At 37.3% G+C, this 15,272-nt stretch overlaps 1 protein-coding gene across 1 annotated transcript in view; it reads right to left on the reverse strand.

Annotated features, from left to right (window-relative positions):
- Positions 1 to 15,272, reverse strand: part of ELTD1 (EGF, latrophilin and seven transmembrane domain containing 1) — a 74,868-nt gene that overhangs the window by 15,055 nt on the left and 44,541 nt on the right. The window contains exons 4-13 of the mRNA XM_010582559.1: positions 14,112 to 14,267; positions 13,516 to 13,586; positions 11,715 to 11,888; positions 11,439 to 11,622; positions 9,079 to 9,195; positions 7,770 to 7,963; positions 6,416 to 6,586; positions 4,697 to 4,900; positions 3,436 to 3,656; positions 3,275 to 3,341 (exon numbers count right to left, since the gene is read on the reverse strand). Of these exons, the coding sequence (XP_010580861.1) occupies positions 3,275 to 3,341; positions 3,436 to 3,656; positions 4,697 to 4,900; positions 6,416 to 6,586; positions 7,770 to 7,963; positions 9,079 to 9,195; positions 11,439 to 11,622; positions 11,715 to 11,888; positions 13,516 to 13,586; positions 14,112 to 14,267 (1,559 nt within the window). The remainder of the gene's footprint in view (positions 1 to 3,274; positions 3,342 to 3,435; positions 3,657 to 4,696; positions 4,901 to 6,415; positions 6,587 to 7,769; positions 7,964 to 9,078; positions 9,196 to 11,438; positions 11,623 to 11,714; positions 11,889 to 13,515; positions 13,587 to 14,111; positions 14,268 to 15,272) is intronic.

The following is a 15,272-nucleotide window of genomic DNA, read 5'->3' on the forward strand; positions in this document are numbered from 1 at the left end:
CTTGTGATAAACTCACTTTTCTATTAAAAAGTTTAAATACTTGTTATAAAAAATTTCTCCATACTTGTATGCTTTGATCTAATCTACTGCATAGTTTTAGCTAAAATGGTTGTGGTTCTAAAGATTACAAGTATTAGGAGGAAGAAATAAGTTGTAGAAATTATCTTCAGCTTGCAGCTTGCTTTACAAAGGTTTAAAATGCCCTTTCTTTGCTAACTCCATCTAAAGAGCTTCTGACCCACTCCTTTTCATGTACAGTCGCCAATCTAATAATAATAATAATAATTTTTAGATGGGATCAATAAGGCCATTGCTTTGCACCTAGGAATTCTAATAGAACCTTAGTATTAATAAGCAAACATCTTCAGAAGTAGTTTTTCTGCTTAGGCAATCAGAGGAGAACTTAGTTTGTACTCCTGATAAACACTTGAGCTCCCTATGCTTCACTATTACTGCAGATTTAAAGTCCAAGGATGTGTTTGAAACAACATTCCCTGAGACGGAAAATCCAGTGGTACAGAACCAGTTCTGTGTGTCATTTACATGCTGTCTCAAAGGCGTATTGCAGGTTAATCCAAACCACAAATATCCTGGGTCCCCATTCACCGAAACTGAAGGCACCATTTGCGTACATGGGCATTTGTGCTGACAATGAGTTTAATGTTTTTGTGCAAGAATCAGATTTGTAGTGAGCAGATCTCAAGAGATTTGGTATTCAAACTCTCCAGGCTATCTTGGAAAGCCTGCAAACTCAATGCTATTAGTGGATGAAGCCCAGGATTAAAGGTAAGCCTGAAGCTGCCAGATTTTGCAGCTTTCTATATGAGGGTTGTGGTGCAATATCTGGTTATCCCAGAACAAAAATTATATTTCCTTTTCAGAGTCATTAATTAGTAATTTTTTTCTTTTTTTTTTTTTTTTTCCCTTTAATTAGCTGTGGGCAGAATGGAAATCTTAGAAAGAGATCAGCTCCTGTAATTAAAAGGACTTCCTGAGTGGCACTACTTTGGAAAGGGTTTAATCTTTGTTATGGTGGTACCCATGCAGTATGCTCAACAGGAAGACTGGACAATGGAAACAGAATTACCACCACCAACATGCCTTGCACAGAGCAGACATCCAACACCAACTTCACCTTCTAGAGTCAGTGCCTATTTTCATAAGGTTTTCCATATTTTCCTTAGACAATAACCTGGATAGAGTGCAAGCAAATTACCTAGCTCCTGCACTCTTTGAAAACACCCCTCCTGCAGTTCAGGCTTCAATTTGCTATCACCCCATGAAAACAAGCTGTCCAAACATTCAAAAAAAAATCACACAGCAGATGAAGCAGCTTGCTGAAAATGGGTTGCCTTTCCTCCCAGGTCTAGTAGTGCATGATTATGAAAAGACAATAATGGAGGTATGCAAATACTGTGAAAACAAGTTGTCACAAAATACTTCGCTAACACACAAAAAATAGCAAAACCACCACAGGGCTATTTGCTGTCCAGCTACAGCTCCTTTGTGTGACTTCACTTAGGCAAAGGAGTGGGAGAAAAAACAGAAACTGTCTGGCTGCTATCCTCATCCATAGGAGGACTGCATTGGTGCATAAGGATTTCTATCACCTCCTTTTTTTCTTTTAATTTGCAGGGATTGCTGGAAGATCTGGAGTGCTCAAAGAATGGCTACGGGCCTGAGCCAGCTTGCAGGATTTGCCTCTGCGGCCAGCTAGACTTGTATCAAAGCCACTGCAGACCTGCTCTGCCTCTGTGCTGCGTGCCTAAGATCCCGCATCAGGCACAGCTCAGCTGGAGCTGAAAACAAGGTTACAGAAGCATAAATTTAGGGCATTTTGTGTATTTTGAGAACGCGGTTTTCCTGTGCTAACAGTGCAGTGAGACATCACTGCCCATAAATCTTCACCTGAAGGCAGATGAGGAACAGGAATGACAGCAACAACAAAAAAATCCCAACCCTGCTGCCTTCTTGGAAGAAGGAGATAAGGTCCGAAGAGGAAATAGGAAATTGCCAACTTAAACCTAAGAATTGTAAGAATGTCCTAGTAAGGGATGGTCTCTCCCCATGATTTTATTTTACCGTAGTAACCTGTCGGCCGTGAAGGCCATCTGACCCCAGAAGCAACTAGCCGAGGGAGGTTATGGTGCCTTGCCTCTCTTGAAGTCTGCTGTCCTCACCAGGGGGGTGAGACGGGGAGGCATCACCCTGCAGTTGCACCTGGCAGGTTGCTCCCTGCCTCTCCCCAGTCCGCAGTAGCAATTTGGGGTGGAATTTGAGCGGAATTTTACTTGATACTTTAATCAGCTTTGAAATGGCTAATGTACTGAATTAAAACTGGTTTACTATCATCTTGTGGGTGTTAGGCACTACCGCTTCTTCTTTTCTACAAATCCTCACATTTATCCCCAAATAGCTTCAAAAGCAACAAAGGGTTCTAAGTGAGTTGACCACAGATGTCACAAGGCCTCACCATTGTACCTCCTCCTCCTGTTAGCTCCAGCTATTGCCAGATCACTGTCAACCCAGTCATACCCCATAATGCTGCATTACAGTTGGAATGGTTTGTTAAACTTTATAGCACTTAGAAAGGCTCCTGAGGCACTAAAAATGTCTTGATTCAGAATTGAACTTATAATACCTGCCAAATTTGCAGGTTTGAAACCACTTCCAATAAGAATTAAAAAGGCCCTCTTCGCAGCTGAAATAGGGCTATCAATACTTGACTTGTCTGCCCACGTGAAATTGTGGGTTCTTTTCTCTGACGTCGCAATTTAGTTTAAAATGGCTTTGATGATGACAGGGTACATGCGAGTGATAAAACCATAAAGATGACAGTCTAATCTCACAAAGATGACCGATCACTGATAAGAGATTAAGTCACACAACATTTGAAAAACCAGATTATCTGTCTGCTAGGATAGTGTCTGTGTACACCTCCTGCTGAGCCATGCTGAGATGCCAACAACATACTTCTTAAAAAGCAGGAATGCTTCACAGAATTTCTCAAACCATTGGGATAAAAGAAAGAAAGTAAGAAAAAAGGCTCTGATCTTATATTGAGCTTTTTTTGTCAAACATCCATTTTTCAGGCTAGTAAAGTATTTAGAAGTACAGCATATAAATAATTTAGAGACACTATAAAAAGATCTAAATTAGCCAATTCTGCCCTATAATTAGCACTCACAGCTATGCTGGCAATGGGTGGGTGATTATTAAACACCTTTTATTATCAGTTTTATGTACTACAATAAAAAATGAAAATTATACTTACAAGAATTATTAGACATGCTGGTCCTATAAAACTCCATATAAAGTTATTCTTCGTGCTGAGCCAACATCTGAAAAGTAAACAGCAGAAAATGCCTTGAAATGTGCTATTGTGACTATTGCATCCTTATGTATAGTGATTTGGACACAGAAACAACGACTTACACTTCTGTGGTGCCATAGTACTTGTATCCCAGTGCAGCAGAGATTCCAACGACCACGGCTGGACTGACGTAGCCAAAGACATAGAAATTCTTGTGCAAGAAACCCTTGTTGTAGATGACTCCCACAACTATAAGGTAGAGGTGAATACCTTCGATGCACATCCACGCAAAAGCAGCTAGAAGGAAATAATGGAGTAATCCAGCAGTAATTGAACAGAAGAGCTAGAAATTCAATCAGAGAAAGCAAGAGTCATAATTTTATTAATACATCTCTGTTAATACAGCAGCATATGCACAGCAACGTAGTAACTCTAAAGTGGTGGTCCAGCAGCCCAGATGTAACGTCTTGACTGACAAGAACTTGGTCTGCACCCACGAGCACACTTGTTCATTAGTGTTTTCTGTAGCAGCTGGTAAAATAAAGAGACTACATTCAACTTTTAAAATTGGTCCACGTCTTCCCAGAAAAACTATCTAAACAAATTGACAAGGTTGATCCCATAGTTACAGCTGAGTAGTCTATATGCTTTTCTGATCTAGACAAAGTTCATTTTTATGATTTTGATACGATGTAATTAGGCATCACAAGGAATTATTTCTGAAATAACTTCTGTTACTACAAAGTGTTTGTAAAACGATATTTCTCAATCAATCAATACTGGAGTGCTGCCTCAGGGATAGCAGCTCGTATTTTTTGAAGTAATTTTATATCTTATTCAGCTACTTATAGTAGGTGTTTTTTGATAGTTTATGCATAATTTAATTTCCTAAAACTAATCTGAGATGCAAAAATCAACAGCCCAACTTGTATGAAAAGCAACAGGGACAGGTCAAGACCTTACATGTAGAAAGGAAAGGGGTCCTCCAGCCAACAGCACAGTATCTCAAATGCTAGCTTGGGACTGAAGCTCTGGCCTGGCTTTTAGGGAAAATTGTCACCCAGAGAGCCACCAATGTGGCTTTGTACAACATCCAAACAGATGTGAAAAGTGAAAATGCTAAACACATTGAGACCGCAGTTTTGGTTAAGGTGACAAAGTTTAAATGAAACCCACGGAGCAAAGTCAGTATAGACCAGCTCAGATGAAGGCCCTACTTCTTTAAATGATCATTTTATATTTCCTGGTACTAGACTGGGAAGTCAGCATCACTAGAATGTTCATATTGATACTAGGAAATGCTGGAAGTAGATGGAAGATCGTATCCTATACTATATATTTACTTTACAACACAAAATCGAGACACAAGTGAAAACTACCCACCTTATTACTGTTCATATTAATTCCAATCAGAAAAATAAGTTCCGCCAGGAAAAGGCTGCAGCAGAGGTTTTTGTGAATTGTCGTTCTAGTGCTTTGAATTTCACTGAAGAACCAGAATGTAAAAATGCACATGGAGAGGCAAATCAACGAAATAATTATTCCTAGCTGAGTGATTCTTGTAAGAATGTTATAGTTTGTAACACCCTGGGGGAAAATTATAATATAATATTTAAAAGAATAGCTTTGTACCTTCTCAAGAAAGACCTCATTCTATAATACAATTCTTTTCTTCTTTTCTACAAAATATTAATCAAAACTGTTTGTAGAATTTCACTGCAAATGTACACTTTGGATAATCTAAAAAGTATTGGGTTTTTTGTGAGACAGATATAATTCTAGGGGAAATTAGCAATGAACTGTATATATTCCTGCTTTTGCATTTTCTGATATTTCTTAACAAAACTTTTTATTAACATCAGTATCTCCTAATATGATTTTAAAAATCAGATCATTTTAGCAAAGGACAAATGCACTGGCAGTAGGACATATATTAATATGATATGAACATTTTCTAATATAAAAGAACTTATCACAGCAGTGACTTAGATAAGCAAAATTGAATAACCAACTTACTGAATTTGCAACATGATCAAAACAAGACTCTGAAATAACAATCACTTCAAACACACGCTATTCCGGATATGTAACATGAACATTCTCCAAAGAAACACAGGCTATTTTAATACTGGATGTGCATATTCTCTGTATAGGAATACAGTTACATTTGCTGCTTGATATTTGCACAAAGAATCTCTGAAATACATGACTGTACATCAGCATAAGGATAGTATTCATCTGACCACAAAATATATCTAAGTATTTTTTTTTCTAAATAAAGGACAAGAGACTATTCTCCTCCCAGCCTTCCTTTTCAAAATAACTATATAAGTACCTGCAAAGGTTTTAAATTTGAACTGAAGACTTAGGTTGCTATTTAGCAACCAGGAAACAGCCTCTACCAGCATGAAATTCACAGTGTGAGAGAACTGTCTCAATACAGTATATTCATGCTAATATTCTGCTTGCTGTCAGTTCCAATACCTTATGAGGCTGCCTCCTGAGGCAGGACCTGAGCTCCTGCAGATCCCCACGCAGACCCTGGAAATCTATGGGCCTCCTTAAGATAAGAAGGACATAAATTGAGTGGTCATTCTCACTTTTGTGCTGGTCATGAGTGTCTGTATTTAATAGTCATAACCATCAAATTGATTATGCTGCTGCAAACTCTCAGGAGAGAATTTAAAGCAGATTTTTAGATGCCAAGGTTAGACAAATGGGTGGCAAAGTTTTGTGAGAGAGAAATTCAGGGCCATATGGTTACTGACCACCAATGAATGCCAGTTAAATCCCACAGCAGCCTTAAAGTGGGATTTAAAATTAAAAGCAATGCACCAAAAATAAGCACAACAGACTGTGTATTTGGAACAAGATACTTTGCTGCATCACTGCTCTGTAATACTGCAGAAAGGACATAAGGAAATTCAAACACATATGGGAGGAATTTTGTTTGCTCTGTGCACAATAAATTGTGTGTTTGCTGAACAAAAACAAGAGACAACCTAAAGGGGGAAAAGTACATAAGTTGTACTGAAATAAAAACATAAGGAATGAAGACAGGAGAAGGTGTCAGGTAAAACACTAAATTAAAATAGCACTTACAACAGAGCCACCTGAGGACATCAAAACAGCAAAATGAGTCAGATGATTACATTTGCATGAGATATGAGTGGAGTTGGAATGTGTCAGCTCACAGCCTTCTGTAGCCCAGTTGCCATTCATTGTGTCTGCTGAGTAGTTCCAAAACGCACATTTAATATCTTTATCTGCAGTCTGGAACAGAAACAAGATGTTTTACTGACGGCAAAAGGCAGGATATTTCCCATCAAGAGACCTTTCTTACGTTAGCCAGCACAATTCATTAAAAATTGCTTGTTACCATTGGAAAGTTGGGAAACAAAAAGCACATTCTGCATGGCCTATTCCAAGCAATTAAAACATAGCTGGGGATGGAAGTATTTTATCCACACAGCTAACACCCCACCAAACATGTAGGCTAATCAGATTACTGAATCCTTCTGGCATTTGCAAAGGTGTTGGAATTTTTACCTACTGAAAACATTGTTATATATATACCTGCACCTGCTGAACATGGACTAACCCCAAGGTTACAGCCACATTGCTCGTCCTGCTCATAGTCCCTTCCAAATGAGCAGGTAAAAACTGCGACTTACTCTGTGCATTTTACAAAGTAATCTGGGATAAAGCCAGGGTCAAATCACACCTGCTGTATCAGGTGTGAGGACAGCAATGAATAAGACCATTAGTATTATTTATTACAGTTAGTGCTTACTAACACTAGTCAAAAATAAGGTCCCCACTGTACTATAGGCTGTATAAATATATGCAAATTTATAAAAAGATGATCTCTAGCTCAAATATTAGAAGGCAAGTAACAAATTTAAAAGCTGCATAACCAAGGTTAACACCTTGTCCTACTGCCCACCTCCCTACAGAGTCACTTTCTTGTTATGTTTCTGATAATTCTTTGTGCCATGTAAGGTGATTCTTCACATACAAGTGAAGTCAGCAACATCTGTATATACTGGAAGTAAACCTCCCAGTTTTAAATAAATGTGCTCATATTTCATATTGACATGCTTAACCATCTGATAAGCTTTCCACCCCCCCCCCCCCCAAGTACAGAATAGTCAAGATCCTCTAATATTCTCTGGTTCAGACATCTACATTTTATTCATACTACAACCCAGCAATGATGGCATTGTTGCCCTCGCTTTAGTGCCATAGAAATTTTCGGCTGTATCATATTTAGTATATTGCACTTAGGCTGTCACATTTAAGATTAATTTTATTAGAGAAATCGATGACAAACTCATATCAGCAAACAACAGAATCACGTCTCAATATATCATACACTACAGGTATGGTTGCATCACATAAAATGATTATCTATTGTTTTGTTTTATTTGAAGTTGATAATAAAAAACCCCCTTACCTTGGCATACTTTAAGGTAAATGTTATTTTCTCAAGCTCATAGAGCGTAGGTGGATTTGAGCTAATTGCAACAGCTATAACTGATGAGCTTACTGTCTGTCTCTGCTCTGAAGTATCTTTCGAGGAGAGGTTTTTAGGCGATGAAAGCAAAGAACCAATATTGCTATACCGCAGAAAGACAACTGCAACGGTGCCTATCAATCAAACAGACCATGTTTAGTAGTTTGTGGGTTTCTTACAGAAGAACAAAATTGAAGACATTAAGGAAACAATAAACAAAAGACATTATTACTGCTATTGCATAAAATATGCAAAACAGATGGAATCTTTGTGGAATACTTATAAAAATGTTTTAGAGACAATGAAATATAGCTTTATTTAAAACAATAGAACTGCCATTAGAAATAAAAATGTGCGTTTGCATTGGAAATTCTAATTAGATATATGCATATATATTTTTTCTAGAGTAATATATGCTTGCTGCTGTTCTGCATTTGGCTACACATGTGGTGTCAGGTCTCATAAACTAAAATGGCTCAGGCCCGAGGTAAATACTGGGCCTCCCTGAAGTACCTGTCTTGCTTTGACTTCCATTACAGTGGAGCCAGGATGGAAGACACACAGGGAAAAAGAAAGCAAAATGTATTTTAGGATGCAATGCTGATCTGAAAAAATGTCATGATTTTTCTCCCTGGTACCAAGATAAACCACATTTTTAGGTACTGATAGGTGGTGAGATTCAGATTACCTGGAAGATTAAGATTTAAAAAATCTTTTCTGTTTATTAGGTTAGGTGGTTAAATTCCAGAGCTGGTTAAACACATATATTTATTTTTAGTGATGACAGTACTTGTAAGCCATTTCTGTAGCACTCTGAGGTCCAAGCCAAGATCTGGGCCCTGCTGGTTTTGGTACTGAAGAACCCATGTTCTTGCCCCAGTGAACTACTCTCTAAACAGAAAAGATGCACCGATTTGTGGAGGAGGAGCAACACAGAGAGTTAAAGGGCCCCATTCAAAGTCACACATCAGATCTATAGCTGAGAAAAAGGATAAGGCTCAGGTCTCTGGTACCAATATCCAGTGTTAAAACTCACCGGATACTCACTGTGCTACTAGAGATGTTAGAAATATCAGTCCTGAGACAATAAAGGGGTAGGAGAGATGGTGATAAAAATACCTTGACTTCTCTGTAGTTAGCAGGGCTGAAGCTCAGTCTTGGTAAACTGCACATATAGTTATTTACTAGCGGGAACAAGTCTATCCAAGGTGTTTATTAACCCACCTACTCTCCAACCTTTGTTTCTTACCATTAGGATGAGATTCCTCCCTCTTCTTTGGAGAGATCTTTATGTAATCTCCCCCTGTGTATACATGAGGGTGAATGTGTTTCATGTGGTGTGAATCAAAAGCAAAAACCTTGAGTGCTGCAAAAGAAGAAAAATACTGTACAAATCACAGCTCCATTACAGTCTACCATAATTTACAGTTGGGTTAATAAATGTGCTATTGGATTGCATAATTACCGCGAATTTTAAGAATATATCACTGTGCCAAATATTTCAAGAAAAATGCTATTAATATAGCATGTTTGCTTAAACCTCTATGTTTTGTTATTTTCATGCCTACATTTTGCTCTCATACTTTTTACTGTTTCCATGAAAAATATAGTCTTTTATTTACCTTGCATTAAATTAGGCACTGGAAAGAACAATGTAGGTTACTTTAGGAAGAGCTATTGCTTTATTAAAAATGCATTTCTGAAAGGGACCACAAATCACAATTATAAAAAGCAAAGCATAAAATTCTCTACTGAATAGTAACATTTGATAAAAGCCAATTTTTGAAGAGTATATATTTTATAGTTATCTATCCATGCTACCAAATGCACATTGCACCATGAAATAATGATGTGTCTTGTCAAAAGCAAACAAACAAGCATCACCCCTCAGGACAAAAACTACATTAGAGGACATTGAGCTCTTTACTTGGTTCATTATAGTGCTGAGTTTCAATCACCCAGGATGGGAACAAAAAAAAGTCAATCAGGCCTTTTTTAAAAAACAAAACAAAACAACAACAAACAAATCTAAAACTTGACTGATGGAGGAATATCACTAAGCTAGACCATCTGCATTGCTTATAGCACAGCACACAAAAATAATATGAGCTATTCAATAGACCAGCTGTCAGAAAAATGTTTGTCAGGATGTAAGAAATACTTTTCTGTGGCTGAAGTTTTGAAAAGCTTGTAGTTCAAGAGTTTGCACCATAAAAAGCAGTGGGGAAAGAAGGGTAATGTTGTAGGTCTTGTCCCAAAATAGATGTGTGGGACACATATGAGCCCTGTGGAAAACATACTCATGCTGAAAAACAATAACAAAAAATTTTAGTGTTTGGGGCCCATCTGGAAAAGAGCTCATACAGTTTCCCATTTTAGAACAAAAGCAAGCCGAAAAATCATCGACCTTTCAACATGGCAATTCCTCCCCATTCTCTTTATCAGCTTTTTTTGTCGCCTTGGTCTGACTGATGTCTACACTGCCACCAGAGGCTGCACCTGAATCCTCTCTTCTCAACCTGCATGGCTTCAGCTCTCTGGCCACGAGAGCCTCTGCTTTCAGCCAAGGTGGCCAGGGGAACAGGGGCTTCACGGCCAGCTCCTGGCTCCACTCTGGATCTGCTGCAGACCCAGAGGTACTTTGCACTAGCATAAATCTGCTTCTACGGAGTTTATGTCATGGAACAAATCCCTCCCTATTTTTTCATCACTCTTGCTGATTTAGGTTCAGAAAGGTGAGGGAAGAACAGGTGGTTTCACCTGCCTCGGGACCAAAGGAGGAATCTTTCTCGTCAAGTCATTTTATAAAATGGCAAACCAGTAAGAGGCACTGAAGGACTGTATTGAATCTAAAATAAGAAGTCAGGTCACACACAGTTTGGGTACATTCAGAAGAATAAAGATGAAAAAGTGGCCATTGCCAAAGGAATCAGCAATGCTTTAGTAGGATTTTCAAAAGTGGCTGGTATAGCCTTACTCTACTCCCATTGAAGGAATGGTAAAGCCATTATTACCACAGGAAAATCAGCAGGAGTTTGTGTGAAGACACCAGCGCACAGCGAGAAGGTAGGAGAGCAAAATGGTGCAGCTGAGACTAACCAATTCTCCTCCTCTGAAATTCCTCTTAAAATGAGAGATTTCTCTGAAAATAAAGCCACTCAAGATCAGACTCACTAGGTACAATCCTTATTCCAAGTTCATTTACAGTATCTTCACTGAATCAAAAAGAGTAAAAAATCTGTATAGAGCAAATCCAAATTTCATTCCACTAGTGGTTTTTATGCATACAAGATGCATAGGATAATTTTGTGCATGGAAGGTGAATCCAGATTCACTGTGACAGAGTGACTATAATGAGAGATTGAAAGAGAATCTGAAAGGACAACTTCCCACAGCCTCTCAAGTTTTTTCTGGGCTCTGGGCTCAAATGTTCAGTCTTTGAAAATTATGATACCTACACTGAAAGTCAGGTGTTAGTTATGAAACTCATACAAATTAACACCTGTGTGTTTCACATAACACCATTTCTAATCTTCATAATTGTGCTGAAAAGCTCCTCAGTGTAATCCACATCTAAAGTATACCTTAGATTAATTTTCTTTATCTTACCTATGTCACTTGCATTAACATCTAGCTGTGTTGTCTTTTTGAAGTTCTGTGACATGAGAAGCATCGCTTGTTCTGCAGTATGCAGCAGCTTAGTCAGGCTCCGTCTTTGGTTATCTACAGGAAGAGCTTCCCAGACTGCAATTTTGTCTTTTTGTAAAAAATTGTTCACAGTGTTAATCAAAACCTGTAAATAAAAGAATATGTTTAAGCGAAGGAGTCATACGCTATATGTAAAATAAGAAAAACCTCCACAACTTTAAGGCTTGATCCACTCACGTTAATGGTTGTATTACAAAGTGCTTCATTGTCAGAAACAGAGTAATGCATGGTATTCAACGATGAGTAAGATAATGCTTCAACATATGAAATCACATCTACAGGTAAAAGCGGTCCCAAAGTATTTTTATTAATTTCTTGCAGCATCTCCAGGGGTGTTTTTAAATGACTAATCTGAAAAATACAAGAACTCACATCTTAATGAAACAAGTAAAGTCACATTTCTGCAAGTGAAAGTAAACCCAGTGCAAATGACTGATTTCTGTGAATTAACATACTGGCTTTTAAGATGCTTGTGCATAAGAAGAGGTGCTATTTAAATCAACAGGTTGACCTATAAAGTAATGGTGTTACATATGTGTGGTATAACCCTAACAAGAAACTATGTTTAAAAAAAAGTCATATGGTTACTCCGTTGATTCTTTTCTATGAAATTTTAGCTGAAGAGGTGGGAGCAGATGGGCAGTATTTGTACATTTTGTGGTTGGTTTTTTTCAAATGCAGATTATAAAGCACGTAGTTTAGTGAAACTGTACTGCCTATTTCACCTTCACTGCTTCAGTTTATGAACTGCTAAATGCACCTACATAAAACAATCAGTTTAAAAAGTAATAGGCTAGAGAGGGCAAGATGAAGATTAAGATTGCAAGTTTCAGTCTCGTGGCTGAACAAGAGAAGAATTCTTACTTCACAATACTGAAATCTAGTGAGATTTTATCCATCAAGGAAACCCCAACACCTGATTTTGTAAGATCCATAGTCTCTACTGCTGAACAGCTTTTATGGGGCTTGCTTCATCTTCGACTGCAGCTGAACAGAACTAGAACACAGGCTAAAAACTAGGCTAAAATCTGACGTGCTGGTATTTACAAAAAATTGAAGTATTTTGACTTATTACTTTGATTTAAGTTTAGTTTGACTACATATTTAAAAAAAAAATCTCACTCTAAGATTCTGCTATGGCATTTACCATGTCTTTGCATGTAAATGTGGTAAGCATGTATTATATTTAATATAATGTATTACATTGCAGGTTAACATAGAAAGCATGTTAATACAATGTATATCTTACACTAGGTTAATAAAAACCTTTAAATTAATATCTTTCTGAATCTTGTAACTGGCAAACTGCTTAATATAAAATGCAAACATATACAATTGGTTTTAATTTATTTATGCTTATGTTTCATTTATCCTTTTAAATTAGACAATACTATAGCTGCAGACTAATGAATAGTGAATTCATTAATATTTTTTTAATTTGCTTCAGGAATCTCTGCTCCTGGTGAAAAAAAATCTTGAGTCCAGAGACTTTGAGTCTATAAATTCTGTAGCAGTTTGCATACTATGCTTTGAGGAACAAATATACTAATATACCAGGATGCTATTGCTCCAATTTCTACTTTGTCACTTGTTGACATTACTTTTGTAAGCTATCTTGCTGCCTTTCACTCTGAACAAGCAAATAGTTGCACATCAGTAAATGCAGCAGTGTGTAACTTCAGAAATTACAGAAACAGTTGAGTGATTACCACACTTCTGAATTTTTCATGCATCATGACTCACTTCGCTGGAAACAGAACACACAGATTCCCAGCAAGTTATTATCATGATTTGAACATACAACCCAGTTCAAATAATTTGAAATTATTAAAAAGACTTCTGTAAACATGCTTAAGTTCAATTGTGTGCTTTAAGCATTTGTTAAAAGCTCCTTAAGAACTATTATATTTGAAATAACAGTTTCAAACAGAAACAATTAAAGGATTTGGAAATTAATCTATAAACCAATGCTACTTACTCCAGCTAAAGTTCTATTAATATGTTCAGTTATACAGTCTTTGTATAATGCACACTTGGCCTTCGGATTTTCTGTAGAAATTAAAAAGAAACTAATTATATATTGCAGTTTATTCAATATTCAATATATACTCATTGTAAGAGCTCTTGTCTAAGTAATTCCCCAAACCACCAGCATTCTGAGTGTGTGCATATAGGACGCAGCACTCCATTCTCAAGCTTCAACTACTAAGACTTTATCTTGGCCAAAGTTACAGCACTGGATTGGACTCTGAGCTTTTGTTTTACTCAGGTAGAAGGTTTGGCCCCTTTCCTTGGGACTTCCGCTGGTGAAGTTAAGAGGCAGCTTAAATTTACAGAGAGGAATACAGATCTGACAACTATGAGGAGGTGACCATCATTTCAAATGGATTTCATCACACTGTTTAGCAAAAATACATTTACGAAATGATACTATTCTCAGGAAATGTAGATGCCACTGCCTTGCCTCTTTTTCATGTCTTGCTGATTAATCTAACTGAAGATAAAGAGGCACTGGTGGGTTTCTCAGAAGATGTAGCTCTATAATAACACATAAACCTTTATAATATCATGTACCTTGGCAGGAAGTGCCATCATTTGGCTTAAACTGCAATTTTCCTGTGGATGGTTGATAACCTTCCTTACAGGAGCAGTTAAACCCTCCATCCACGTTTTCACATTTTGCATGATCTCCACAGGCAACAGTTCCTTCATTGCTGCACTCATCTACATCTGCAAATATCGTGAGAAATTGAATTTTTTATTAAGTATTTACAGACTAACACCTTGCTGCTTTGTTGATAATAGCCCTGCACACTGCAAGCAGTTTCATAATAAAATTTCATGGAATAAAAAAAAGCAAAAGCTAAAAAGGCAAACTTAATGGCAAAACACCTGCCAATTATAATACTTAGGGATTAGAAGGATAAGTCATAATTGATCATATTTTTATACCACCACCTTTATTACTATGTAATACTGCATCATTCATGTTTTAAAACCATGAGTGTAAATATTAATTCTATCATAACAAAATGCTCGGTATGATGCAAATCATCTGAAATCCATTTTCCAGAGATTAGACTAAATAGATTTTCTCAGCCTTATGATTCAGTTAGAAAAGAGAAGGAAAACTGCAGCCTTTTCTTTTAAGTCACAGCTTTAAAAAGATGCTACAAAAGATCACTCTATCCGTCTCGTTAATCTAAGATTTAAGCTGTGTGCCCTTTAAAGTGCTTGGCATGTCTTTTTTTTTAATCCACATTTAAATTATATTTGCCTAAAATGGCTTTTGTACATCTAAATAATTTGCCATTAGGCAGACAGGTTCAGTAACTGGGTGGGGCACAGTCCAAGAGTAAAACTGATGAATTCCGGTAAGGGAACCCATGAATTGATCAATTTAGGAGACCTGGGTACTAACTTTCTGGCTGGAGTAAGGATTATTTTGCATTATTTGGTTGGCTGATCAAATAACTCAAAGGAGAAAGTAAACTGGGAACAATACCAAATAATTCTGAAGAATGAAGTAATGGACTGTGAAGTGCTGTGCTGGAAAGGAGAAAAAAGTGAACAGTTTTGGGACAGGTATATCTGACAAAAAGAGTTGAAAAATGAAGAAGTGATATGTGAGCAGTTTTAAAGGAACAGCCTGAGAACTGAACTGAAGGAAAGTAAAGGTAAAGTGGGCAGGGAGCAGATGAACCAGAGAGGAAGACAACCTAAGTTAAGAAGTGG

Source organism: Haliaeetus leucocephalus, unplaced genomic scaffold, assembly GCF_000737465.1.
Source record: "Haliaeetus leucocephalus isolate CR32 unplaced genomic scaffold, Haliaeetus_leucocephalus-4.0 Scaffold848, whole genome shotgun sequence".
NCBI classification, from domain to species: domain Eukaryota; kingdom Metazoa; phylum Chordata; class Aves; order Accipitriformes; family Accipitridae; genus Haliaeetus; species Haliaeetus leucocephalus.